A 25,023-nucleotide genomic window follows, 5' to 3' on the forward strand; every position below is an offset into this window, starting at 1 on the left:
AAAACCCCAGAAGCCTAGAAGGAATGAGTGACTTCACAACTCTGAAGGTAGAACAAAGGACAGAGGTAATGAGAACACAGGAAGAGTAACATCTAAAAGATTAGATGAAGTCACAGAGTTATAGGTGACAAACATAATTGTTTACACATAAGCTTAAAGTTCTTAATTTAGGAGATCATCTGATTTGTAAGTGGTTTTATCAAATTAAAAAGGTTCAAAAGAGCTAGAGAGATGGCTCGGGGGTTAAGAGCACTGATTGCTTTTCCAGAGGACCCGAGTTTAATTCCCAGCATCTTCAAGGAAGTTCACAACTGTGTAACTCCTGTTCCAGGAGATCTGACACCTTCACACAGACACATGCAGGCAAAACACCAATGCACATAAAATAAAAATACACAAGAAATGATTATAAAAATGTTCTGTAAACCTTACATAGACCAATTATCTGAAAGCTGAATATGGTATATGTTAAATTTCTGTCGCTATAACAAATGTCTGAGGAACTCATCTTATCAGGAGAAAAGCTTACTTTAGCTCACAGCTTGAGAAGTTTCAGTCTAGGACTGAGAGACTTAATTGCTTTGGGCCTATGATGGGCCTATGGTGGGGTTGTGTGGTGCAGTAAAACTGCTTGCTTTATGAAGTGAAGGGGAGGAAGAAGGGCCATGGTTCTACCATAACAGCGCTGACGGCATTCTTCAGTGATCAAAAGGCCACCTTGTAGCCCTCTATTTTTAAATATACTACTACTACTTCCCAACAACTCCTCTCTTGGAATCAGGCTCTTAACACATGGGCTATCAGGGAGCATTCAATGTATAATTTCTGTCATAATATAAACCACTAGAGTAGAGAAAGCATGGCCTTGTCAGATATTTTTGGATTCTAACTCAGGCTCTCTATGTGTGCTTGGGAAGCAAATGAGTTAGTAAGCCTCAGTTTTCTTATCTCTAAAATGTAATAATAATGGCATTACCATTTTCTAACTGCTTTGCTGAGAAGATTAAGTAAGAGCTACTATGAAAACAGCTAGCAAGATACTAAATGGTAACTCAATGTTCAAAGTTAAAGAGGAAAAAACGGGAGTAATGAGAATCTAGTAAGATTATGGAAATATGCTTTTGTTTTAATCCCAGATGAGGGATATATGGGGCTGCTTCATGTTGTCCACAACAAACTATGATTTGCCTCCTGCTCTAGCAAAGGCATGCTTTCCAGCTGCAGATAATTTCTGCAGTTGTGTGGTGTCTGGAATCCTGGAGACTTCTCAAATGCTAGAGCTCCCATAGAAGGGGCTATTTGGCCAGTTGGTGGCTGGATGCTGTTGGTTGCAGTTTTTGCAGTTTGTCTAGTAGCAATGTGCAAAGAAACAAAAAGAAGAAATTAGATGTCCTGCTGGCGAAGATAAAACTTGCCCCCAAGAAACTCAAAGCCCCTAATCAACAGGAAAGAGTCTAATGATATTATAACCCCCTTTCCCCTCTATCCTTTTTTCTTTCCTTCCTGGTGTTAGGGAATTGAAAGGGTGGAGGAGGAGAGGTGGAGAAAAGAGAAAGTAAATAATAACACGAACAGTAAAACGTCTCGTTGTGGGGGCGGGGTGGGTGGTTACAGTTCCCTATGAAGTGTTTAAGATTGAAAACACACAAAATGTTAGAGAAAAGATGAAGGTGACCAATGACAAAGGCAGATCATTTCTACATTTTAAATAGACACTCTGCATCTTAGGGCCTAAGCAGGTGCTCTTGGTCGGCAGCTCCTCTTCCCATTCACTGCGATGGAAATGGAGATAGGAGGGTCACTGTACACAATGCAGCCTTCAGAGGATGGCCAAAGCTCTCCTTTCTCTGATCTCTGGGGATCTTTCCTTTATAATTAGGTTCTCATTTCTCTCTTTGTTCTCATTTAATCCCTTGTGCCAGGACCTGTAACTTTGTGTTAAGTAGAGATGTCAAAAAGGACACTTCACCACATACAAGACCTTATTAAGGAAAGAAACATTTGTTGAGGTTATGGTTGTGGTTGTGATTCTTCTTACTCCTCCTCTCCCTCTTCCCCTTCCTCTGCCTCCTCTGCCTCCTCCCACTCCTCCGCCTCCTCCTTGTCTTTCTCTTCTTCTTCTTCTTCTTCTTCTTCTTCTTCTTCTTCTTCTTCTTCTTCTTCTTCTTCTTCTTCTTCTTCTTCTTCTTCTTCTTCCTCTTCCTCCTCTTCCTCCTCTTCCTCCTCTTCCTCCTCTTCCTCCTCTTCCTCCTCTTCCTCCTCTTCCTCCTCTTCCTCCTCTTCCTCTTCCTCCTTTCCTCCTCTTCCTCTTCCTCCTTTCTTCCTCCTCTTCTTCTTCTTCCTCAGTTACTGCAGTGTTAGCTGTGAATTTCCCAGGTATAGTCTTGGCTATGATAAAGATATTGCCTTCTGTAGTAGGTTTTCTTTGAAGCTTTATCACAAACAGGTGTTGAGCTGAATGGATATTAGATTGGGAGGATTTGTTATATCTCCCAGCTCCTCCTGATAGAGAACTTGAGCTTACATCCTTTTAAAATAACGGTTTGTCATCCTTTCAGTCATGAGAATAAACAAACATAGTGCTATGCATGGTATGCAATCAAAGACGTCCTCCTTCGCAATATGGCTTACAGTCTGAAATAACAGCGTACAAAAGTAAATGTAGTGCTGCAACTTGCTAGGTACACTGAGACTAATGCTTAAGGAGCTAGAACATTGTACAGGATGCTCTCTAAGGTTGCTTTAGAGGTCCATTTCTGACATTTGTGTTGATAGTGGAAGGATAAGTTTAGGTAAAAATCCGAGGGAAAATACTGCTTACTGGTTCAATGGGATGGGAGGAGCTTGTGATGCTTGAACCACCTCAAATGTCTTTTCTTAAAACATAAGGAAAGGGAAATTGCATGTTACTCAACTCCTCTAGATTCGTTTGAAGGGCTCGTGTCATGTTATGGCTACTCTAAATCTCAAAAGCCTTTAACCTAAGAGGGCTATGATATGCATAAACGATGGTGCAAGTTGCACTGAATCATATTAACACTTCAAAAAGACAAATGGAGAAAGGTCAGTGACACAGTTGCATAAGATGGGTGCCACACAAATGTAGCCAGTGCTAATGGTAGCATAATCTAAACAAATGGCTTGCCCAGAGTTATGTAGGCCACATTCTGAATAATTATATTCAACCTCACTGCCAGCTCCTTCGGTCTGAGAACAAAGGCTGAATGAACATGGGATAAATTGAGGCTAGGGAATATGGTTATATATTAGAGTAGAATATTATGTATAATTTAGAAGTATGCCTGCCTAGAGGTAGGAATATTTTGAGTGAATTTTGAAGAATTTTTCCAATTTTATTCTATGAATTTTAAATAATAACTCCGTTGACAAAAAAATTGTCTATATTTGATTCATTTTTCTATCTCTCAACAGATTTGTCAAAGCATCTGGCCAGAAATCTAAAAATAGCTTCTCAGTGGTACACTAGCCGTTTTCTCCCTCCCAGAGGGTTACCATGGGAATAGCATGAGGAGAGAAAAGATGGAAAACCCTGGAACAGCATAGATAAGGCACTGCTGTGAGGTCTGCTGACCTCAAAGAGCCCCAGGGACCAATAAGGGCGGGCTTCTCCTCCTTTGTATGAGTTACAAAGATGAGTCTTCAGATGCCTGGGGGCTTCCCCACAATCTGTAGCAAATAGACAGAAATGGGGGGAATGTGTATGAATAAGTCTGAGGGGCTGTGAGTCAGCCTGTGTGCCCTGTCCATGCAATAGCTCCTGTGAAATGCTATCTGCATCACTATTCATCGTTAGGCATTCTGAAACCTTCACTCCACCGGATGAGCCCTTGGCATTAGTCCCCACACATCCCATTCAGGGCAACAGTATGGTACATGCTTAGCCCTTGGACCTGGTGGATTGTTTACAGTAGCTGTCTGTTAGGTTATAGCCAGGGTTGGATAGACTTCTTGATACAGTCCTCTAAGCCTTGCTCAAGTGTACTTCAAGGCCTAAAGGAATCCAGATCTAATTAACTACAGGAATTCCAGTCTTAAGACAATAATAATATTACTACTAAATAATAATAATGATAATGATAATAATAATGATGATGATAATGTGTTTAAAATGTCTTTGAACATCAGTGGCAGACACAATGCTAACAATAAGTTTTCATGTATTTAATTCTCAGTGTAATTTCCATGGTGGTACTCTCTAAGGTCATGAATCTAAATTCTAGTTTCAGAGAGGATCCTGATTAGATGACAGAGTAATACAGATTCAGCTAAGTCAGCATAGAGAACTAGATAATTGCCCTTCCAAAGTCTGGGAGCTGCCCCAGCTCCCCAACCTGACCCCAATGAACCCCAGCACTTCACTATTATGTCCTTTCCCTTTTCATACCAAAGTGACTACTAACTCACACTTTGTTGTTAGACTCCATTGCCCATGGGGTAGACCGTGACTTAAAATCTTTGCTTCCTTACTAAATTACATCCTATATATAGCAGTAAATTATATCACACTGGAGTACAATTTTCAGGGGTGTGTGTGTGTGTGTGTGTGTGTGTGTGTGTGTGTGTGTGTGTTTTGTCATTCATCTTTTTTAAAAGACTCCCTTGAGATATGTAAAGTGTGGAGATCTTTTGTCCTCCTCCTGAAAGCAAGTAGGCCAGGAGTTTTGAGTTACATAGCACATCAGAAAGCACTCTGGGACCAGACCCAGATTTCCTGATGACCTGACAGGCCAGTCTGGAGATTTTAATCAGCAGGCCAGCAATGGAACAGGGCTATGGCTTCTTCAAGTGGCAGAACATTCTTAATCTGATGCTTGCTCGTTTTTCCTCTCCATGAGACTCTGAAAATACTTGTAGTTCAATGTACATTAAAAGACGCATCTTAACATTGTGTTGAATAATTAACCACTCATCCTAATTCTCAATGGTATATGTGTAGAACTCCATTGGGAACTTCTCCACATTGCTCTGTGAGACACAAATGGTTCATTTAAATGTAGCTCTGCTTCCTGCTTACTGCGCCTTCAGTGCATCTCTGGAGACTTCCTGTGCCTTATTTTCATTGCCATACATGATGAAAGTTAAGATCCAGACTTAACAGATGAGGAAATCTAGGCTTAAGGCGTCCAGGTAACTCAGAGGGAAGGGATTAAGGTCAGAGCAGAATGTGTGCCCTTTCTAGAGCATGATACTATGTGATCCTGCAAGTTATAAATAACCAAAGAAAAACACTGTTCTAGAACTGAATAGCAAGTTATACCAGGATGGGATTGTCAAAGGAACAACCTTGGTAGTGCCTGCTTCTCCCTCCACTTTTAATCCTCCATTAAATGTCACCACCTCAACAACATCAACAACCTCAGGCAACATCACCACCGCCAGCCAGGCAACCATTCCTCCTTACACCATTAACAAAGCCCCTCTGTCCTCTTACCCAATCTTTTCCTTTAAAATAGGCAGGACTATGGAATATTATAGAGCGCACACTATCTGCTCCCTACCAGGACCTACAAATAAACTATACCTCTACTAAATCAGGAACTCACGTTTTTCCTAAGAAATAAGAACCTGTGACACAATCTGGTACATAGTAGGTGCATAATAATAATTTCTATACTTTCCTATAATTTAGACAGATTTTGTTCATTTCCCTCTCAGCAACTAAATGATCTTAACTTAAATATACTCAAACATTGTAAGTCCGTTACTTGTAAAATTAGGACCTTAAGTTCTACCGTATGATCATTTGTGAGGTAAGACTCTTTGACAAATGAGAAATAACAAAAACCTGGTGTCTAACAAACACTCGGCAAAAGATGTGTTATGTTGAAAATGTCATTGCTAATATAAAATGCCATTGACGTATCAGCTTCATCACTCTTCTATAAGCTAAAGGTCACAAGTAAAGTTACACATCAATATGCACTTCAATGGCGGGCTTTTACACTGTTGTACAAGGATTACAAACCAAACCTCCTACTGAGGGCGACTGTTATTCATATATTTTTAGGCATGTGCAAACAGTCAAGTCAGAAATATTTATCAAGTGTCACAAAAAGCCTCCTTTTCTCAGCACCCAACTTTGCAGATATGAATGAATGAACCACAGGTGAATATTTCTATAAAGGGAACTTTCTGGTTTGTTAATGTCCCAAGACTGTACAAGAAAAACGTTAATGACCTCCCAAGAAATTGTTGATCTGTTCAGATTGATTGCTAAACCTGCCGAGACATTAACTGAGAAGTCAATACTGTCCTACTCACCAAAATTAAAATGACCGTTCAGAGAATGCCCTCCCGAGACACTGCTGATCTTGCGGCATGTCTGACTGACTATGTGGATAAAGAAAGAAGCCTCCTTACCCCATCAGAAAGCTGTGGGACAGGCAGTGTCGCTCTGGCATTCACCACTAAGCCAGCTCAAGGTTTCAGGTGGAAACCTGGATTTTAATCTTTTGAAAACCCAAAGAACATGGAAGCAGAAATAGTTTGCTTTCTAGCTCAAAGCAGTAATGGAAGCTTGCTCCAGTCTCCCCTTTAAAGGGCGCTTGCCTCTTCCCACCGCCGCCTTTCTTCCTATTCCTCTGTATCCAGACAATTCCAATTGCTGGCACTGTCCACGACGACCTTTAGATTGACATTCATCATGTGGTGTCGCGCCCACCTCGACCGGCAAGGAAGACGCAACACCGTTGGATCCTTCTCAATCAGCCTTTATTGCAGGAACACCTCATTGATAGTACGGGGACCCCGGGGAACAAAGGCACTTGCCTTAAGTACAAAACAGGCTGTGGCTGTAAATTTGTCCACTGGGGATTGGTGGAGCATGAAATACCTATTTAGCATGAATATCACCCTGGCCTTGTAGGTGCTGGGGGTCTGCCAACACATGCGCTGTAGGTGTTTACCACAAACGACCACCGGATGTCGGCGCCATCTTTAGCCGCTCCCTACAATGTGGTATCAAGGTTACCCCACACACTCATTCACATTTGAGAAAAAAGCAGACCTACGCAGTCTAATTGGTTGGAACGATTTTTTCTGCTTTTTGAGACAAAGCCTCACTGTGTGGCTTCTTTCCTTTTTCAGCCTCCCAAGTGCTGGATACGGGAATGAGCCACCGAACCCTGCTCAAACTTTTGTTTCAGAATAAAAATGCTTGCACTGAGCAAACCATCTCAACCACAGCTTTGATACTTGGCAGCTATGATCATAGTGTTCTTGTCCAGGGTCTACTCGGAAATCTAATTGGTCAAGTTGTTTCTGGGTCTGTACACAAAGATGTTTTTAGAGGAAATTTGCATTTGAATTTAAGAGTATACAAAAGAAAGTAGTCGGACACCATGATGTCTGTGGGTGGGGGATGGGGCAGAGCAAGGCAGAGAGGTAGAGCAAGGCTGGCCCTGTGCTCTCTACCTGGCTACTTGACATCCACCCTCTTTTTCCCTTCTGTTTTTTCCTTTTTTTGTTCTGAAGGTTATAGAAAATTACAGTTGCTTTAAACTATATTGAGGTTTTCCTGGGTCTCCAACTTGGCCAAAAGTTAAATAGTAAGACTTCACAACCCCCCTAAGTCCAAGACCAACATCATATAAAAATCCCTTGCTAGACATAAATACCTTTCTGTACAGAGATAGACAATGGCTGTGTCTTAGTTAGACACATGGTAAAATACCATGAGCAAAAGCAATTTGGAGAAAAAAAGTTTTATTCACCGTGTAGCTTCTATTCCAGCATCCAAGACAAGGCAGGAGCTTGAGGCCAGAAGAGCTGACACAGAGGCCGTGGAAAGGCGCTACATACTGGCCTGCTCCTCATGGCTTGCTCATCCTGCTTTCTGGTGCTGTCGGTCATCTTCCCAGCTGAGGTTTCTACCTCCCAAGTGAGTCCAGTTGGGTCAGGCTGACAAAGCACTGACAGATGCACTGTTGTTCCTCTGGAGAACTCTAATGGGGCAGCCATATGAGTGTGACAGACAGCTGACTTTTCTGGGATTAGGGTTTCTCATCTCTAATATGGGGGTCACAATAATCTAGCCACCAGGGAACTGAGATGTCCTATGTAAAATGCACCGGATCATACATTATGAATTATAAAACATTGCAAGCATGCCAGTGTCGTTATAGCTCAATCCTCTCCTAGGGGAGAGACTGCTGTCTAAATCTAAAACCTCTTTTTTAGAGGAAACAATGTTCCTCTAAAGCCCCTCTTCCCATTTGAATAATCTCTCCTCTGTTGGGATATTTGTGAGCACTATTGATTGGTGCTTGATATTTTCTCATCTCCACAGATAAAATCTGCATCAAGGGAAGTGACAAGATAATGACAGGCAGTAGCATCCAGTCCCCAAACGCTGAGCTCTCAGACAACAGAAGCCAGACAGCAAATCAATCAGGTGCATCCTACAAACAGAGATGTTTCTTAAAGTCTATTTTCTTCTCATCCTTTGAAATATGCAATTCACAAACCCAGAAGAAAACACTGGACAATAATAGCATCAGAATAAATGGCTAAGATGTCCCATGCTAACCATTTTCACATGTTATACTTTTCTTAAAATCAAAGCCCTCAGCACAAAGCCCTCAGAGGGCTTCCTTGTCTGGTCTCAGTGGGAGAGAATGTGTCAAATCCTGTAGAGGCTGATGCACCAGGGTGGGGGATAGGAAGGGCAGCCACTCTCTCAGAGGCAAAGGGGAGCAGTGATGGGAGGAGGAACCCTGTGAAAGGGGACCAGGAGGGGCAGCATGTGGGATGTAAATACATAAATTTTATATATATATATATATATATATATATATATATATATATATATATATATAATTTTGATATATAGATATATCAAGAGTCCTTTCTTTTCATCCCCCCAAATAATCAAACAATGATAAATGAGAATGTCCTTAATTTTCCACGCCAAGGGAAATGTTTGAATAATCAGGTAAATGTAACCAATTTTCTTTCTGTGCATTTGGAGGAGATAAAATCCTACTTTAGGGGCTGCAGTACCTCATTCTAACTCATGCTTTCATGAAGCACAGGGAAGAGAAGTGATATCAGCCTCTGCAGAATTCCCAGAATAGAATGAGAACTGAAAACAAAGCCACTGAAAATTCAAAAGTTCAGAAAACTGAACCTAGCCTCGGGCAGATCCCTCATCCCCAGCTCTCCCTTGGGCTTCTGTATTTAACTCTTCTGTCTTTTGGACTGTGTGACTGATAATGGTCCCAACTTCAGCTAAATTTATTCATTCTCTGATTTTCATATTGCACATGATAGAAGTAATTAGTGGAGAGCATTCTGGGAGATTAGAATTGTGTGTGTTTTAAGGAGTTGGCAAACCTTTAATGCTTTAAGACAAGAACTCTTAATATCTTAACTTCAAAAGGGAAAACACTGAGTCACAGCATAGTATGTCCTGCCTAAGGCCACTAGGAGGCAAAGTTTAGAACAGAGGCAGAAGGAACACCCATTCAGAGCCTGCCCCACATGTGGCCCATACATGTACAGCCACCAAACTAGATAAGATGGATGAAGCAAAGAAGTGCAGACTGACAGGAGCCAGATGTAGATCTCTCCTGAGAGACACAGCCAGAATACAGCAAATACAGAGGCGAATGCCAGCAGCAAACCGCTGAACTGAGAATAGGACCCCCGTTGAAGGAATCAGAGAAAGAACTGGAACAGCTTGAAGGGGCTTGAGACCCCATATGTACAACAATGCCAAGCAACCAGAGCTTCCAGGGACTAAGCCACTACCTAAAGACTATACATGGACTGACCCTGGACTCTGACCCCATAGGTAGCAATGAATATCCTAGTAAGAGCACCAGTGGAAGGGGAAGCCCTGGGTCCTGCTAAGATTGAACCCCAAGTGAATGGGATTGTTGGGAGGAGGGCGGTAATGGGGGGAGAATGAGGAGGGGAACACCAATATAAAAGGGGAGGGGGAGGGATTGGGGGATGTTGACCTGGAAACCAGGAAAGGGAATAACAATTGAAATGTATATAAGAAATAACCAAGTTAATAAAGATGGAGGGGGAAAAAAAGAAAAATAATGAACCTGGTACTTAATCCAAATAACAGAATTTATGACTTTATGTGAGCTTATTAACTATTTATTGACTGTGACTGATTTTATATCCCATTTTATTTGATAAAGAGTATGAAATTAGAAAGACCAATACAGGATTTATGACTGGTAAGCTTTCATGGATAAAGGTTTTAAATAGCGTATTGATCCTAATTTCATTACAGTAAGTAACTATAAGCTTAATGTCCTAGAGAAACAAACACTATTTTACAAGGCTGGAGTCAAAGTCTCTTTCGAGCAAATATCAAGGAGCCAACAGAGCCACACGACCTTCAAAGTCTTGCTTTGTCTTTGCGGGGAACAGGTTCCTTGAGTCATGATTCCTCCCATTGCCATCCCCCATCTTCAAAGCACCTGACCACAATTTATGCTGCTTCTGTGATTCTGACTCTCCTGCTGCCCTTTTATAACCACCTTGTGATTATAGTGGTCTTGGTTAATAATCTAGTACATTTTTCTCATTTTAATATGTCTAGTTTCATTATAATGTGACGATATTTTGACTGAAAGGTAACAAAGTCATATTTTCTGGATATTATGAGATAACTTTTAGAATAAGATATATAAGCTATCATCAATCTGCCTTCCACAAACAAATAGATAATTGCACAGACAATAGATACAGATGAAAGATTAGATAGATGCTATATAAATAGAAGATGATAGACAGATATATGATACATACATACATGCATGCATACATACACACGCACATACACATTGGTTGATTTTAAAGTACCAGATCTTAAGTATAGGAATCAAAAAACACTGAAGTTATACAATGTTAAAGCCCAAAAGAAACCTGTAGTTAATCCAGTACAGTTCAAACAAATGTACAGCAGTGTCAGGAACACTTAAACCAGTGGTCGCTAGCCTAAGCCATCTTCTGTGTTATCCACAAACACAACCTGAGCGAAAGTACAAAAGGGAAGCACAAAACATCTTGCTCTTCTAAAACCTTCATAAAAGCATCTGTGAGATGCTTCCTCAAGCTGATACTTAAACAGGAAGGATATAGGCACAAAGACAGTGCCCTACAGAGAAGGAGTTGGTGTATCCCTGTCAGTCAGGCATGCCTCATGCCCTTTGAACTCTATTCTAGCTCTTCTCTTCCTTGCAATAAGTTTGCCTCTAATTGTCATAGAAGTTATGCACTGCTAAAGCCATTGTCAGAGAAGTCTGGGAACTTGCTATCAAAGTCAGACATGAAGTAGGACCACGTGTGGGAGACCCTTTTTATGGCAAAGGAAAATACAAGTGAAAAGAGTTAAAATTTCTGCAATAGAAGACGAGTGGTGGTGGCACACTCACTTAATCCCAGCACTCAGTAAGCAGAGGCAGGCAGATCTCTGAATTCGAAGTCACCCTGGTCTACAGAGCAAGTTCCAGGTCAACCAGGACTACACAGAGAAACCTTGTCTTGAAAAATAAAAGTAACATTGCTCTCTGTTGCAGAATTTTTTGGCTTTAACTTGTATGCATTTTATACAGGCAACCACAGATGCTGTGAGTTTATGGGTGAAGCAGTATTTTTAGGTCCAGAAGTCATTGTTAGACTTGTGGTACTCTCTGACCTCTGAACCTGACAATATTACTTCCCTTCTTCCACAGTGGTCTCTGAATCATGCAAAAGGGGTGTTATATAGATGTTCATTTATGGCTAAGGACTCTACTAATATTTATTCCTTATATTTTGACTAGTACTGAGTTTTTTATTAAACCACCATCCATTGCACTCATAGATAGATAGATAGATAGATAGATAGATAGATAGATAGATGATAGATAAATGATAGATAGATAGATAGATAGATAGATAGATAGATAGATAGATAGATAGATAGATAGATGATAGATGATAGATAAATGATAGATAGATAGGTAGGTAGATAGATAGATAGATAGATAGATAGATAGATAGATAGATAGATAGATAGATAGATAGATAGATAGATGCCTAGGGCTCTGGTCACTGAGCCTAACCTCTTTGATGAGTTTCATACTAGTGAGTCTGAAGAAAAACAAGAGGAACAGCACTGAAGGAATCATAACTGAAGCTGTCCTTTAGCATCCATGTGCACATATGTCAGGGCACACATGCATGGGCACACATGTATACATATGAAGACAGAGAGAGAGAGAGAGACAGAGATAGAGACAGAGACAGAGACAGAGAGAGACACAGACAGAGAGAGACACAGACAGAGAGACAGAGATTCAGATCATTAACCAAGACACCAACTGATACAATGCCCAGAATTCTACTGGTGTGAATAAACTTTACAGATTGATCTTGTTCTTCATAAGTAAAACCAAAAGCAAGCAAAATCTAAAAGAACTTTCCAGGAGCTACATTCTTTGAGGGAATGATAGCCACAAGAGTTTTCACACACTGGGGACATATGCATCTCTATACTCCCATGTGACCAAGGCTTCAGTTTAAGGAGCACACCTTAGGAGACTTCCTTCCTCTTACCTTCAAATGCTCATGCCAAGAATTCTGAGCATAAAGTCGATCCATTCCTATCACCATGTACAAAGCTTAAGTCCAAGTGGATCAAGGACCTCCACATCAAACCAGACACACTCAAACTAATAGAAGAAAAAGTGGGGAAGAATCTCGAACACATGAACAAAACACTAATGGCTCATGCTCTAAGATCAAGAATCGACAAATGGGACCTCATAAAACTGCAAAGCTTTTGTAAAGCAAAAGACACTGTCATTAGGACAAAATGGCAACCAACAGATTGGGAAAAGATCTTTACCAATCCTACATCTGATAGAGGATTAATATCCAAAATATACAAAGAACTCAAGAAGTTAGACTCAAGAGAGCCAAATAACCCTATTAAGAAATGGGGTACATAGCTAAACAAAACATTCTCAGCAGAGGATTATCAAATGGCCAAAAAGCACCTAAAGAAATGTTCAACATCTTTAGTCATAAGGGAAATGCAAATCAAAACAACCCTGAGATTTCACCTCACACCAGTGAGAATGGCTAAGATAAAAAGCTCAGGTGACAGCAGATGCTGGTGAGGATGTGGAGAAAGAGGAACACTCCTCCATTGTTGGTGGGATTGCAGACTGGTACAACCATTCTGGAAATCAGTCTGGAGGTTCCTCAGAAAATTGGACATTTCACTACCTGAGGACCCAGCTATACCTCTCTTGGGCATATACCCAAAAGATGCTCCAACATATAACAAAGACACATGCTCCACTATGTTCATACCAGCCTTATTTATAATAGCCAGAAGCTGGAAAGAACCCAGATGCCCTTCAACAGGAATGGATACAAAAAATGTGGTACATCTACACAATGGAATACTACTCAGCTATCAAAAACAATGACTTCATGAAATTCATAGGCAAATGGAATGAACTAGAAAATATCATCCTGAGTGAGGTTACACAATCACAGAAAACACACTTGGTATGTACTCATTGATAAGTGGATATTAGCCAAAAAGCTCAAATTACCCAAGATGCAATTCACAGACCTCATGAAGCTCAGGAAGAAGGGTGACCAAAATGCAGATGCTCCCACTCCTTATTAAAAGGGGAAAAATATTCATAGGAGGGGATATGGAAGCAAAGTTTAGAGCAGCAACTCAAGGAATGGTCATTCAGAGCCTGACACACATGCATCCCCTATATATACAGCCACCAAAACTAGATAAGATTGATGAAACTAGAAAATGCATGCTGAAAGGGACTGGATATAGATCTCTCCTGAGAGACACATCCAGAGCATGTCCAATACAGAGGTCAATGCTAGCAGCAAACCACTGAACTGAGAACAGGAGCCCCTTGGGGGGAATTAGAGGAAGGATTGAAAGAGGTGAAGGAGCTTGCAACCCCATAAAAACAACAATGCCAACCAACCAGAGCTTCCAGGGACTAAACCACTCCTGAAAGACTATGCATGGACTGACCCAGGGATCCAACTGCATATGTATCAGAGAATAGCCTTGTTGGGGCACCAGGGGAAGGGGAAGCCCTTGGTCCTGCCAAAGTTGGACCCCCAGTGCAGGGGATTATGGGCGACAGGGGACAATAAGGGAATGTATAGTGAGAATACCCATATGGAGGAGGGGAGGGGAGGGAATGGGGGCTTATGGACAGGACACCAGGAAGGGGAATAACGTTTGAAATGTACGTAAAGAAATATATCTAAAATAAATAAATAAACAAACAAAAAAAAAGAATTCTGAGCCTAGAGGGAGGAGGCCCGCTGTGATTCCTACTATTAGTTCTCTCTAGTAAGAGGAGCCACAACCAGTTGATATCCACACCTCCATCCACATCCTAAGCAATACCCACATCCATTGGACATGTCCTGACCGATACTCTCTCCTGTCCCTTCGCCTATACCCTGTCACAACATATACAACTCTCAAATTTCATAGTACCCACCGCCTGGTGCCTAGATTACTGTATCCTATTTGCTTTGTCTAATTCAAGTTTCTTCCTAGTACGTTATCTCCTTCCCACCTATATCAAGATATTTTCAAATGTCTATCCTATGGAAAAAATATATACATATATATAATTTTGCTTTTATCAATACTTCAGCAAAAAAAAAGTGGCCCCTATTCCCTACCTTATAAAAATCTGAACTTCTCAGCTTGGATTTTAACTTTATCTTTCTTTAAAAACTGCCCCAAACTTCTTAATTTTTCCTTACCTTTATGACTTCAAGCATGTTCTTACTATAAAAATTAAAATTAGGAGGGGTTTTGCATTATCTCTGTTGATTCTGTGGACCAGATAATAAATATGGGGGATCGAGGCATTGTCTTGTACATGGCTGTGTCCTCAGCAGCATTCCTGGCCACCTACTAGAATCCAATAGCAATATCCTAGTGGAGAAAGACAGAGTGTCCAGACATTGTCAAATGCTTTCCATGAGCAAAGCTGTGTCAGCTGTGAATCACTAACCTGGAACAACGTGTGGAAATTCGTGTGCTGAAAGAATATCCTGGGAGGTAATTGTGTAGACTGCCATACTTGTAATGAGGCCCTGGCCCTGGTGCTCTACAAATACTTTTCCTTTCACTTTGTCATGCCTTCAGCCATTTTGTTCCCCAGTTACCATGTGGATGCTGATTAAGCACGTCAAGATTGTCTGTGGAGATCCTGACTTGGCAGCTTTCGGAACAAGCCCAGGGCCTTTTTGTATCTAAAGACAAGAATACTTGATTGATCGTGAGAAACTGAACTCCCAAGATTTCATTTTCAGTATATTGTCTTCATACTTTTATATCCGTCTCTTTTTGATGATAAGGGCAGTAGCCATTTATGAAGAAGCAATAAATATCATGAGTCCTGGTGCAAGTAATTTCCTGTGTTCTTGCAACTCTCTGATGTGGTTTCAGACTTTGAAAAAAAAATGTAGAGGCTGAGATTCAGAGACATAAAACAATTTTCTCTGCTTCACGTAGCAAACATGTGGGAAATGAGAGTTGAATTCTGGTACCTTTATCTCCCAACCCAATAATGGGATGCTAAATTTGCACTTGTCGAATTTTAGCCCTTCTATTAAAGACGTTGTATTTTCTTGCTTCCAAAGCCCCTCATGGCCTCCTCTCCCATCTCTGTTGGCTCTTACATGGTTTGATTATTATACATCGATGAGGACCTTACACATAGTCAGCAGGTACTTCACCCCTGAAATACATACGCCAGCTGCTGTGTCGTAAATAATGTTCTCTTATGCACTGAGCAGATTGCACTGAGTCAAACTGTCAGTGACTTTTTTAAGTTGCTATTACTACTACTACTTGTTATGTATGCTAAAATAAAGCTGAGAACGGGAGGGAAGGGAGCGAGCATGGCTCACTGTCCCTCTACAGTTCCCGTAAGACGACAAATGCATCGCCATAGCTTCTGAAGTGTGGTCCGTGAATCATGGGGTCAGCAATCCTGGAGAGTCTGTCCCAGGCTCAGTCAGCACTGGGTCTGATGCAGAACCAGTCAGTAAAAGCCCTGTGTATTCCAAATGCACAGTGCAGACTACTAGTAATGAATTCTAAAGTTTCTCTGTGTTCTGGCGATAAAGCTGAACTTTAAAACAGAATGTTCTCTTTGTACCCCATGGAGAATAAATGAACAATCTACAGGAAGTTTGCCTGTTCCTAGGACTGTCAGGGGAGGTGACGTACTATGTTCTCCCCCTCCCTTTCTCCTCCTTTCTGAAGGAAACTTCCTCATTCAGACCTCCCACAGAGGTGACCATGAGTCAGGTTCAGGTGCCCACACTCTCCTTTCTTGATTTTTTTTTTAAAATGTGCAGCCACATAGCATGTGACTTCATACACACAAAAATCCACTTCACTTCACAGCCCTCTTATTGGAACGCAGAGGGCTCAACGTTTCCAGCTGAATCTGTGTCACATTGCTTCCAGTATACCAGATGTAAGATACTAAAATTGTCTTGCTTTGCCGCTAGCTATGATTTATAAGAGTGATTTCATTGTTGTATCCATACCAGCTACTAGAATAGCTTCCTCCGAACACTGGAGTCCCACACAAATAATGTCGGCTTCCCTCCCTCTCTGGAAGGCAGGCCAAGAGCACACTTTGAGTTGAAACTTCCTAGGACTTAGAAAGGATATTCACAAATTGCTCTGGGCTGTGGGTACACTGTATAATCTCCAGACAAAAGCCTCATTCTCTTCTAGTTCCCAGGCTGAGCCCACCCCTCACCTAAAAGAAAAATGAGGAGGGCCGTGAGCCTGTTGCCAGGTACCTGTAGAATGGTGCCTAAAAAATGGTGACTTTCCATAGTGAAGATGCTTTTGTTCCCATTAAAATCCCATCCTTCCTTGGTAATTTTTAACATTCAAGGGAAGGGGCTTTGTCAGAATCATTGGAAAGTTAATAGAGTCAGGAAATCAGAATTAAAAAGTAAACTGAAGACATTTCTAGAACATAGTTGATACTGTCGGCCTATTTATAGGGATATTGTGGTTGCAATCTGATCACAGGGATTAATTATGTTCCGTGTGGAATATCAAATGACGTCATGGACATCACAAATCGTAGTTGGGATTTTCAGCCCCATCTCTAACTTTTGGAGAGCTCAAAGATGCCTGCTTCTATTCCCACCACAGGAAAAGATGGGCAGAGTGAAAAGTAACTTCTTTGTGAGTCTGTGAAAGACCTGAGTCTATAGAGCAGTCAGAGGTAACAAAGACCAAAAACAGATGCATTTAGAGAGATGTAACTGAGATCTTGCCTACGGCAAAAGTCCGTACATTCACAACTGATAGAAATATTTGAATTTCAATATTTTATCTATTGTCTACTACTGTAATTGTCTTAATTCTTATTTATGCATATTTATATGTGGAAGGGATATGACACGCACACCATACAACTGTGCAAGTGCACATGTCAGTACCCACACATTTGAAGGTCAGGGCGCGACTTCATGTGTATTTTTTTTTTACTGCCCTTATTTGTTACCTTGAGACAGAATAGCTCATTGAGTGGAAGCTCACTGTGTTAGCTATGCTGGCTGACCAGTGAGCCCCCAATCTCCACATGTCACAGGCACATGCAGCCAGGCCTGCATAGTTACAAGGGTGCTGGAGATTTGAACTCAGTTTCTCATGCTTGTACAGAAATGCCTTTACCCTACTGACCTAACTCCTTCCCCTATTCCTTTCATTTTTATATTTAATTAATTTCATAGTAAATGAAGTAAAGTGGAGGTAAAGAATGAAACTCAGGAATCATTCCTCTCCGCATACCATGTAGGACCTGGGAACTGAACTCATCATCAGTCTCAAAGCATCTTTACCCATCGCGTCTAGAAGCACTCTATGCTACAGAGCATCTGAACTTGGTCTTCTCATCTGACTGCAATTGGGTTGCTCATTATCCATCCTTCCTCTACTCTACCGCTTACTGCCCTCTGCCAATCCTCTCTTCCTACACTCTCTTCCTTCAGGGAACATTTTTTTTCACTTGGAAATGAAAATAAAATTAAGACAGGGTAGAATCAGATAAGAATAAATTCTTTCACCAGTCTTCAAATAACCTCCGCCTTCCTTAGATTAGGAAGACAAGACAGATCTCTTGCCCTTCTTGTTACTTCACCTCCTCAAAGACTAGGATGGTGGTTATTGAAGAAATACATTCTCTCCGCCAACCTTGGGAGCTGGGTTCCCAGCAGTGTGATATTCATGAGCAATTAATTCCTGTTATACTTAACCTTGGCTGTAATTGTAATTCACTACTCAAGGGAAAAGGACTCACACATTAAATAAAGCATAGCCACCAGAAGGAAGATAGGGCCCACGTCCTTCTAAGGCCTTGCATAAGCACAGTGCCTGACAGAGATGCCATTCTAAAACGCATAACTCACTGAATCTCCATGCTGCTCTGAGCGATGCTGACAGTGTGGCCCAGTCCTCCCCCATGTGATGGTTCTCAATAATGTCATGTGTGTGGTGCAAAGGAAACTGCAACAAAAGCACCACCCAGGAGCTTGTTAGGAATGCAGAGACCCGGGGTTGGGGATTTGGCTCAGTGGTAGAGCACCTGCCTAGGAAGCGCAAGGTCCTGGGTTCGGTCCCCAGCCCCAGAAAAAAAAGGAATGCAGAGACCCAGTCCTTGCCAGGCCTTTTGGATCAGATCTTACATGTTAGCAGCATCCCCGAGGGAATTCTCATGCCAAGTGCATGCTAAGGAATCAAGCTCCACCATCACTAAGCTCCCTCATCTACTGTGGATAAAAAGATTGAACCAGAAAACAAAGAGCAAAGAACTTTTCTTGGAATGAGCTACTGGAGGGCACAGTATCTCTCTGCCCTTTACCTAGCTATAGTCAGAAAGGAAGTTTGAAGAAGTTTGTCTGACTTATTTCTCTTTTAATTGATGAAAAATCAGAAAGCAAGAGGCTTGTGTGAGTGTCCATAGCTGTGAAGTAAAGCTATGATGATAAAAAGAAAACTACACTCAAGTCAATTTTAAGGGTGAATGTGGTTCGTTTTTCTTGTAGATTAAATATAAGCCATGAAGCAGGGAGCATCCTGGAGCTGCATGAATCTTGCCCAAGCGGGACACCACTGTGGAGATACATTCAAAGACAGGTTAGAAGGAGCCAGTTGGCAAAATGGAGTCAGTATGGCACCTTAGTTGGGGGTGGGGCAGGAATTGCATGTAGCGAAAGGATAGCAATTGAGATGATGGTTCAAGGACAAAAAAATTCATTTGACAGAGGAATACGCTGAAGCTGTATTTTACAATACAGTAACCATAGTTAATATCAGTGTTTAAAACACATACTTCAATCACTGATCACGGTGCAATCAATCTGGTTCAGACATGGAAGCTTTACCTGTCATAGAGAGCTTTCATAGAGCTGGAAGATGCTATTCAAGCTAAAAATTATTCAGTGATCATACCCAGCTATGAACCCTGTGAACTACAAAAATTACTGGCCTGGCAAGTCATGTCCATAGTACAATATCGGTATGAACATCATGGGAGTAACCAATTATTCTCTGGCTGACTTTAAATTCGCTCCACAAGATAAAACCCATATCCAGCACCATTATCAAGCTAAGGTTTAACAGCTCAATGGGTCAGAGACCCTAGAATAGAACTTACAGTAATTATACTGCAAAATAGACTTAGTATTAAACTAATCCCAATGCTTTATCATACCTAGAGATTTATCTTTCAACCTTAATGAAAGAAGCTTCTATTTGCAGTAGTTGGTGATTAACATAGAGACCCTCAGCTGCACAAGGTGCAGAGAATAAAAGATTGAAAAACCCTTAGCTGTAAATAGAAACTATATACCACAAACCCTGTCCCAAATCTCTGGGATGACTATAGAAAGGGGGCAGAAATGGGTAAGAGCCAGGCTGTAGACTCCAAGGCAACTTTATGTACTGGACACAGCCGGTTAGCTACCAATATGAACTCACAGTGGTAGGTATTGAACTTATAAACCTGTACAACATAAACCAGACCAGATCTGAGCATAGAGAGGAGGGTAGACACACAACCCTACCCCTAGCCAGCAGCTATTGGCAATTCTTAGCTTTTAGACAAGGGAGAAACAATTTTCTCTAAGAGTATAGTCCCTAGTCAACCACTCTCCAGGGGAAGGCCACACACTAAAAAGTATTTAAGCAGTACAAATTGGTCTTAAAAGATTTTAAATGTAGGATATGAGGTAATGTGGGTAGAGAAAGAGAAATGCATCTAGAAAGAGTTAGAGGAGGAGTAGCTAATATGATCAAAATAGGTTTGAAACTCTGAAAGAACTCATTTAAAATTTACAAATTTTAATTGCTAAGACATGTTTTAAATGCTATCACCAGATAACAAAGCTGAGAAAATAAGGTAGTATACGTTACCCAGCATTATTCAGCCATGTCTGAAAAAACATGCTGTAAATCATAAATAGATCCAATTTTGTCAGTTAGTAGCTTTTGAAAAGCCAGTCACTGAAAGGATATAAATGGAAGATCACGGATAAACCTCTTAAAGGGTCATTTGCCGTGAAGGACTGGAGAAATGGCTCAGCAGGTAAGGCTCTGAGTTTGGATCTCCAGCACCTATTTAAATGCCTGAAATCCAAGTGCTCAGAAGGCAAAGAAAAGGACCCCTGACCCAAAATAGCTAGCAACACTAGCCAAATGAGCGAACTTCTTATTCGGCAAAAATGTGCTCCCCCAATAAATGGAATTCAAAGGAGGAAGATAGCAGAAATCAACCTATGGTTTTCACATGAGTGCACGCATGCATGTGCACATGCATGAGAGTGTGCACACACACACACACACACACACACATACACACACACATGCCTGATGCACATACACACATACTACATATACACATAAAAAAAATAAAAGTTTTTCAAGAAAGGCAGACTCATTTTGGGAAAGGTAACACACAGAGATTAAGTGTGAAATATTTCTTCACCATCTAATAACAAACATCTGAAGAAGCCAGATAAATGCTAGTGTGGAGTGACAACAGAAGAAACTCCTCATGACCTACTTCCCACCATAGGTCTGATAGACCACTAAGGACCCAAATTGAGTCCAGAAGAAATCAACTTTGAATGAAGGTCAAAGTTTCAACTATTTTACTTGGTTATTTATTCATTTCTACCTCTTCGACCAGACCTTTTACCAAGGCAGAAAATCTACACCATATTAGTCATTATAAAAATTCCTGAGATAATTCATAAACAGGTTCCTTTGGACTCAGTTTTGGAGATTTGAATCCAGGATCTCTTGGGCCTGTGAAAGGTAGCAAACCGTAGAGGAAATAATTGATTGAACAAAACCACCCACTCATGGCTAAGAAGTGATTGGAGGAAGGGCCAGCATAACACAATTTTCTTTGGGAGGACATGCCTTCAATGAGCAGAGAGGCCTTCCACAAGACTGTACTTGCTCAAGGTTCTACTCCTTCCTAGTAAACCCAGTGAACCTCTGAGGAGGACCTAAATGTTGAACTATTGTATTTTCTGCAAGAGATGCAGCTATGGTGAGTGCTGCCTGCCTGGAAGCCAGCCAGTGCTTCATAGAGAACCACCCAAACATAGGAGGGACAGTGGAGAAACACTGTAGAGAGTTCTTAGCTTACTTTACAACGTGTGCACTGCACTCCATGCATCTGTTTTCCACTAAAGAGAAGGGACCAGACAGTGTCTTTTTCTGACTAGTGGTGAGCTGCTGTCTTCCAACCTTAGCTTTGCCTTGAACAAAAGCACGAGAGTCAGTAATGATGTTCTCCTGCTGTCTTTTCAGCTTGTCAAATATTCCAGATGACTGCAGAAGAAACGATCTAAACAGAGTTCCATTTCTTCAAAACATTGCTGGCGCACTCCTGATTGTGCTGAAAATCTCCATATGCCTCCTGAAATATGGTAGGATGGTTACAGGTTCTCTTTTGTTGGTGATGTTCCAAAGTCACCTTGCTGTTGCAAATTCTCAAGTATTCAAGGTACTGGGAGACAACCAGGTGACAAACATTTCAATCTAGGTAACCAACCTCACTCTATCTCTGTCAATCGAATTTGCATTTTTTAAATGAAAAGTTAGGTAAGAGCATCAAGATTCACATAGCATTCTTGGGAAAAAAAATTTTTTTTGGTTCTTTTTTTTCGGAGCTGGGGACCGAACCCAGGGCCTTGCGCTTCCTAGGTAAGCGCTCTACCACTGAGCTAAATCCCCAGCCCCCTTGGGAAAATTTTTAAGTGTTTATTTTTCAGAAGGCTACTGGACCAGGGAATATTAATATCTCACACATCCCATGTCATGCTCAGATATAACCCTGCTACTGAGATGGCTGGCTACTTGCTTTAAATTTTCTGCTCAGCTTACTTCAATTTCAAGCAAGTTTTAAGTGAATTTCCTGGCTTTACCAACCTCTGATGATTCCGAGCTGAAGAAAAGAATGGAAGAAATTTATGTAGGACATTTTTATGTGCCAGGAGGATAGTCTAGGTCTACATGGGTTTCCCTTCAATCTTCAAAGTATATGGTGAGGAAGATTAGTTTAATTGCCCATTTATATTTTAAATTTATTGGACATCTATTATTTTCTAACAACTACCCCCATCCTGGTGTCACAGAAGTAAAAATATCAGACAAAAAACACCATATTTTCCTAATAAGGAGGTCACCATCTAATAGATATTTGGAGCATTTCTCCCCAGTTTGTTCAATAATAACCATGAGAAAACAACAGCCAACTGAACAACTTCTGGTAGGAATAATGAGAGGAAAAGAAAAACCATCTCTTCTGGAAGCTAGAAATGTTCATTTAAAACAACTTCTCCCTTGGATGTATTTAGAAGGGCTATCAGTGAATAACAGTGCTATGAACTTCCAGCCACACTCCTACACTGTAGTCCTTGCTCAAAGTTCTCCATCATTTGCTTCCCTTGTGGGGTTGTAAAAATTGTCCTGAGGTGAATTCAATCATCTGTTTCTACTCCTGCATTTTGGCATTTAGATTTAGGCCTTCCCTCTACTCTACCCTCCCTCTCCTTCCTTTTCCCTCCCCATTCTCTCCTCCTCCTCTCCCTCCCCTTCTCACTTTCCCTTTCTCTCCCTCCCTTTCCTGTCCTTCTCTCTCCTCACTATGCTTCTAATCATTAAATCTAACAAGGAAAAGGGACAGGGATGGGCACAAATCCAAGGAATTCCATCTTACTTGTTAGTGTGAAGAAGGCCAGAGACTACAAGTTTTTACTTACACAGATTTGGTATCTTTAAAAAGTGTCAGTTGTACCTAAAAATGTTGTTTTGAGATGATCATTAACAAAGATGCTTTAAAAAATACACTCTAATCGGATGGAAAAACAAAATGTTGAAATCAGTGAAATTTAATGATCTGCTGCAATATATCCTTAGATGAACTGCTAATTTAAGGTCTTGGAGCATTCTATAAAATGCCTCCCTTTTAACTTGCCTCTGCGGTTGAGTAATTCAGCAGCTTTTTGTAGTACTGAGAAAGCAAAATTGGGCTTTGCTTTCAGGCACGTAGTTTCATATTCTCTTCCATTTCAATTCGCCCCTCTAATCCCCTTCACAATCCCACCCTGGCCTCTCCATTCCATGCAACCACCTTTCCCTTGCAAAACACATGAAATCAACTGGTCCCAGCTAAAGGTGTGCTCAACTGACACACATGACCTGTGAATCTTGTCACACTATCACCGACGTAAAATGTCTCTAAAATGTACTCAGACATGTTTTTGAAAATATCTCACAAGCTTTTTTTTCTCGGTAGACTCAGAGCAAATGCATACATTATCACTTATAAAAAATACTAACGGATAGCTTTAAATAAATGACAGAAAACAGCTAACCGTTTCTGTCAGTGACAGCCTATTGCTTACAGAGCAACAGTACAATTTAGAGATTTCAATAAAGCTGCAGATGGCTTGGAAACAATACCAAATAACACAGGACAGTAAATTCAGGTCCCTCTCAAGAGTCAAATCCTCTCGGTTCATTAGAGGACTTTGCTGCTTGTGGCTTGTTTTACTTTATCTCATCCAGGGAATTGGTGACACCAGCATTGCAAGCCATTCCACACTATTGGAGGGTGGTTTACTATGCCCCTCAGCAATGACATTTGCATGTGGCTTACCATAATCACTTCCTGCTCATTATTTAGCACTCTGAAATGTTCTCTTAGAGAGAGAGAAAAGGGTGAAAAGCACACACCAGGATTGGGGCACTGACCTCAATGGTATCCATGAGATGGCACTGGCAAGTGCATAGTGTCCATCATGAATGTCTATAAAGAAAGGGACAAAAGAAAGAAGAGAGGCAGAAAGGGATGAGAAGAGAGAAGGGAATGAAAAAAAAAGGAGAAGACCAGGGAAAGAAGAAACAGGGAGCCAGATGTGACAGCAACACTGTACAAATGAACTCACAGCGGCTGTGATTACAGGCACAGGAAATCTCAGAAGATCAAGCAGGAAGCCCCACCATGGAAAAGGTGTGGGGAGTCCAGAAGTCCCAGCCCCAATTCACATCTGATGGCTAGTAGGCATATCAGTTTTCATTAAGGATGTGTGTCCTGGTAGGCTACCCATGCTATGAAAGATTGTCCCGCTCCTATGCATGCACACACAAGAAACACCGAGTAGACTCAATGGGTTTGTGGGGGCTGGGAGGGAGAATGACATGAGAAAAAAAGTAGGGGTAGGGAATAGGGGAAGAATTGGAGAGGTAAGAATGGGGGTGAGTTTGATCAAGCACAATATATGTGTGAAATTCTCAAGAAAGAAAAATAGAGACAGGACAAGAATGGACCTACTCTGGTTCTTCTATCATTATGACTTTCCCTGTCTGGGAAAAGGCATGAGCCCATGCCAAACCTGCACCCTCTGTGGCTCACATTCTGAGTGTGCAAT

The 25,023-nt window shown here is 41.2% G+C and overlaps 1 protein-coding gene across 2 annotated transcripts in view; it reads right to left on the reverse strand.

Moving 5' to 3' along the window:
- Positions 1-25,023, reverse strand: part of Grxcr1 (glutaredoxin and cysteine rich domain containing 1) — a 122,417-nt gene that overhangs the window by 60,758 nt on the left and 36,636 nt on the right. Inside the window, exons 1-2 of one of the 2 annotated variants that reach the window (XM_039092286.1) lie at positions 17,870-17,923; positions 15,208-15,294 (exon numbers count right to left, since the gene is read on the reverse strand). The exons of the other annotated variant lie outside the window; for it this stretch is intronic. Coding sequence (XP_038948214.1) covers positions 15,208-15,294; positions 17,870-17,923 — 141 coding nt within the window. Of the gene's footprint in view, positions 1-15,207; positions 15,295-17,869; positions 17,924-25,023 lie in introns of those variants that run through there. 2 annotated transcript variants of the gene reach the window in all.

Source organism: Rattus norvegicus, chromosome 14, assembly GCF_036323735.1.
Source record: "Rattus norvegicus strain BN/NHsdMcwi chromosome 14, GRCr8, whole genome shotgun sequence".
Lineage (NCBI taxonomy): Eukaryota > Metazoa > Chordata > Mammalia > Rodentia > Muridae > Rattus > Rattus norvegicus.